The following is a 4,926-nucleotide window of genomic DNA, read 5'->3' as shown; positions in this document are numbered from 1 at the left end:
AGTAAACAGCCATCAGTGTGCTAATGATCCATTGTTAGGCTGATGGTCCTTCTTGAGCATGTGATCAGCTGGTTTTGGTTGTCAGCAGCAAAACTGGTTGATCCACTCTGAGACGGTGCTATTTAAGAGACTGAGCTGAATACAGCTCCTCAGACTGAGGAAGTCTCTCGGATGAGAGACAAAACGTTTCTACATTTTTTTGTTGATTTGCTTTGTTTTGTTTTTTTGAATGTCCAGAGGACCAGATTTAACTTTTTTAGATTTTTCTACCTGGATTATTGAGCATGCATCAGGATAAATCTAGCCACCTTGAATTTTCTAAAAAATAAATAAATAAAATAATAATAATAACAATAATAAATAAAAATAACAGGTGTAAAACAGAAGTTCAGGTTATGGAGAGAAACTTTACTGGCTAAACACGTCTGTTGCACAAATACTGTATCTTGATGAAAGAAAGGGATTCGGAGAAAAAAAGCTAACTGAACAAAAAATTTAGGTCATTTGATGTGAAAACAATGATAAAGAATGATGAATTCAACATGTAGACTCCCAGGAAAAGGCAGACTTTCTTTTATTATTCCTCTCCCAGTCTCCTTGTGTATAATCCACCATCTTCCCTAAAATGTTAGTCTCTTAAACTGGAGCCAAATTGTTTCAACCAAAGAGTTGAAGAGTTTCTTTTTCTTTCAGCTGTTCCCTTCTTCAAGGGTCACTACTATGAGTGAACTCTCATGAAGATTTATCAACTGTCTTTCTGCTACTGAGCCACCACAGCCCACATGTGTGGCGCAGAGGGATGCCTGGGGATCAGATTTGCGAGGAGGGGGAGATGTTAAGGGCCTTGCTCAAGGGTGCAGCATAGGGCAAATAAAAGTGGAGCATCTGTGTATTTAATGAATAACACAGAATGAGACATAAAACCTATATAGCCCAACTTTATTGTCTTGGATGGGGATCGCTTGTCTCGTATTCTAATATTTGTACAACAACTGACCCTTTTGGCACAGAGGGACACCTGCAAAAGGGTAAGGGATTTCTTAAAAATGTCACCAAGTAAAATTCCATTCGAGTCCTGTATTTTCTTAAACCAAGGCTGGATAAAAGGAATGTTTGTGTTCCTAGTTCATTTTCAGTCCTGAATTGGTGGGAAAAAGTTCAAATCAAATGTATCCTTGTAAATTGCAGAGCATTGCAACGATCAAGAATGACTTAAACTGAAACTGAATAAAAAGTATAACAAATTTGGCCCTATTCACAAAAGATGATGAACTTGCTGAAGTTTTCACAACCTGCATGAAAAGGACTGCAGCCAATTGGAGAGCCTTTCAGTGTGAAGGCAATTTCATAACATTGCTAGTACTGACCAAAAAGTATTTTCCCATTTTTTGCATGCCCAAGATGCTCTCCTATGTCTCACCATACACTTAACACTTGTCATGGGCCAACTCTCAGCATAAAGATACTGCTCCAACTAGATCATGCCACCTACCAGAAAACATATTGTAGTGAACCAGATGACCTCAAATCTACCAGATGGACAGAGACTGTTATTTTCATTGATCTGAATAAGTCTGGGCCATCTGATGACTTTCTTTCTTGAATTAATCAAGCAGAAAAGACAATCCTCTACAATCATTACTGTTTTACAAATGTTTTGATAATCAATTGTGTTAGTTTCACTCAATTCTTACAGGTTGAAAAGAACTACTCATTTTTATTTTACATAAACAGTAAGTAATGATTTTTATTCCTCATTCAAAGCAGAAATCACCTGAATATGCATTTCTTGATTTTCTGTCTGAAATGAGTCAAGTCGTAAGTATGTGAAAGGTTGGTTTTCGGTCAACTAAAATGTTTACCGAGAAAAATGTCATGTTTAAACTTTTTCAGAAGATTACCAAGAGTAGGCTCCAAAAAGTCTGCTGTTTCTGCAATAATCTTTTCTGTATGTGAAAACAGATTCATTCCCTGACCTTGATTTTGATAACAACTTACGTCACGAAAACACACCTCTTTCTGGTACATCCACGAATCAGAAAGCTCTAAATTGAACAGGAAGTCGACCCAAATAAAATGTGGCAACTTCCCAGTTCATGCTAGAGTGAGAGTTCATGGAAGAGTGAGAGTCCAACAGAGAAAGAGAATGAAAAAGATTCCATGGAGAATGGAAAAGTTCTGAAGGAGTTCAGAAGAGAACTAGAGTTATGAAGAGTTTTGGAGTTGCCGAGAATCCAGAGACGTTTGGGATTATAATTCTGTTTTGAGCTAACCACGCACGACTCTCCGAGGATTTTAGCTGTTCTTAACGGAGGCGCTGGAAACAGTCTGAAGGATGCTTACTGAGCTGATCTATCGTCAAACCAGGTAAAGACTTCTTCTTCGACTAAAGTGTACCGTGGACGGGCTGAGGATCTGACGGAGCGTGCAACTTCTGGTCAAACAGATTAAATTCCCTCACATAGTTCTCTGTAAGATAATCTCCTTTCATCTTAAACTCTTCTCTCTCACAAAATCAGTACAGATATTTTAGAAATATCTGAAGCAAAGTCCTCAAATCACCGCCGAGTGATTTGAAGTTCATTTTCTGTGAAACTGTCTGTTATTATTTTCATATTTTGCCAAATTAATGTAAATGTTTGATGTTAAACTTTGATTCTGAAAATAAATGATTCCATTCATTTGATGGGTCAAAGATAATAACGTCTCTCGTTCGCATTCCTTTAAATTCAATGCACGGCATTACACAGTCAGAAAGATGAAGAACTCGTGAATATAGTATGCATATAAACGGGGATATATTGTCATACTACAAGTGACACGTACCCACGTGACTCACTACAATATCATGCTTGATGGCATCATAATCACAGTTAAAGCCTAGTTATGGCCAGTGTGGCCAATCCTGATTCAAACCCTCAACAACCAAATCATGCTGGTGTGAATGGGCCCCAAGCCCTGATATGCTGCCAACACAATACTAAACTACTAAAGTCTTGCAATGAAAGTTTTGTTCACTATCAAAACTACTGTGGGCCTTTCACACAAAATAGCCTACTGCATTTTTAATATGTACCTGAAGTTCTTGCAAAGACCATGCAAGAACCATTCATGTTTTGGCTGATGATTTACATAATATCAGGGTCGTCATCAATATAAAAGAGGTTTTAATAACTTTAAGTCTGTTTATGTTGAATCCCAGTTTTAAACACAAAACTGAATTGTTTTTCTACTGTCTAATAACATATGAAATATATCCGTCATTAGCCTTTCTGACAGCACCATTGCATTGCTTTTCCTTGTACAATTGTACTCCAGTGCAGTTTGTTTAAGGTTAACTCTTACAGTTTCTTTCGGCTGCTCCCTTCTTCAGGGGTTACCACAACGAGTGAACTCGCATGAAAGATTTGGCAATTTATTTTACGTCAGATACCTTTCCTGGCGCAACCTGGGCTTGAACCCACAACCTCAGAGTTACAAGATGACAGCACTGACAATCGAGCTTCTGCTGCCACTTATTAAGATTAACTATGTTTTGTTACCTGTACAGATGAGGCCATCATGTTTGTCACACTCTCGGTCGTCACATTCACAGTAATTTCCCGATATCCACCACTCTTGGGGAGAGCAGATGCATTGACCACAGTGACAGGAACCTGCGTTAAACACGTACACACATAGCAAACAAAATTACTGATTTGCATCACATTTTATGTTTAAAACTTTTACTGTTCATGCTTTTGTATGTATTTTCAATACCAGCCACTTGGCATGTTTATGTTTTTTTTTTCAATAAATGCAGTTTGTATGGACAGAAACACCCCTAAGGAAACAGGGTAAAGTTTTCTAAATAAAGAAAAAAATGAGATTATGGACTTTCAAGCTTATAAATTGTGTGTGACTATCTGACAGATTGTCAAAACCTGACACAAGAAGGTTCCACCTTTGTAAAAAAAATAATAATAATAAAAAAAAAGCCCAGCTTACGTGGCAGCAGAAAAGCAAGGGATACCAATAAGGTATAAGTTCTTGAAACTACAATTCAATTTCCAAAAAAGTTCAATCTGGTCCTCTGGACATTCAAAAAAACCAAAAAACAAAACCAAGCAAAAAAATCTAGAAACGTTTCGTCTCTCATCCAAGAGACTTCCTCAGTCTGAGGTGCTGTTTTCATCTCAGTCTCTTAAATAGCACCTTCACAGTGTGGATCAACCAGTTTGCTGCTGACAACCAAAACCAGCTGATCACATGCTCAAGAAGGACCATCAGCCTAACAATGGATCATTAGCACACTGATGGCTGTTTACTACTCACAGAGGGCTGAGTGATACTAGCAATCACAGCATTGTAAGAGGGGGACAGTTGAACCCGGAGGCCTCCACCCCTGTTTAATGATGGACGATTTCTTTTCACAAAGATGGCCTCCTTTACTCCTCTCTCAAACCATCGTTCCTCTCTGTCCAGGATGTGAACATCTTCATCCTTGAAAGAGTGACCGCTGGCCTGGAGATGAGTGTAGACCGCAGAATCCTGGCCTGATGATGTTGATCTTCTGTGCTGGGCCAGGAGAAATCCCACACAAAACAGGCTCTAGAGCAATGTGGATATCCTAACTGGGCCTTCCTGAAAGCAGAGAAGAAACCCAAACAGGACTCCAGTCAGCCATCAGGTGAAAAGGAGGAACCCAGACCCAGACCAGTGGTCATTCCGTATGTTGAGGGGGTATCAGAGAAACTGAGACGTTTATTTTCTAAACATAACGTCCCAGTGGCTTTTAAACCCCAAAATACATTACGGCAAAAACTGGTTCATCCCAAAGATCCAGTCCCCCGGCACAAACAGAGTAATGTTGTGTATGCTGTTCAGTGTCAGGAGGGCTGTGATCAGTCTTACATCGGGGAAACTAAACAGCCACTGGCCAAAAGG

At 39.1% G+C, this 4,926-nt stretch overlaps 1 protein-coding gene across 1 annotated transcript in view; it reads right to left on the bottom strand.

Annotated features, from left to right (window-relative positions):
- Positions 1–4,926, bottom strand: part of itgbl1 (integrin, beta-like 1) — a 156,703-nt gene that overhangs the window by 1,796 nt on the left and 149,981 nt on the right. Inside the window, exon 10 of the mRNA XM_037686687.1 lies at positions 3,543–3,656. Coding sequence (XP_037542615.1) covers positions 3,543–3,656 — 114 coding nt within the window. The remainder of the gene's footprint in view (positions 1–3,542; positions 3,657–4,926) is intronic.

The sequence above is a fragment of the Nematolebias whitei genome, chromosome 13 (assembly GCF_014905685.2).
Source record: "Nematolebias whitei isolate Nwh7 chromosome 13, NemWhi1, whole genome shotgun sequence".
In the NCBI taxonomy this organism is placed as follows: domain Eukaryota; kingdom Metazoa; phylum Chordata; class Actinopteri; order Cyprinodontiformes; family Rivulidae; genus Nematolebias; species Nematolebias whitei.
Note: the sequence above shows the minus strand (reverse complement) of the source record. Positions and strands in the feature narration are given on the sequence as shown.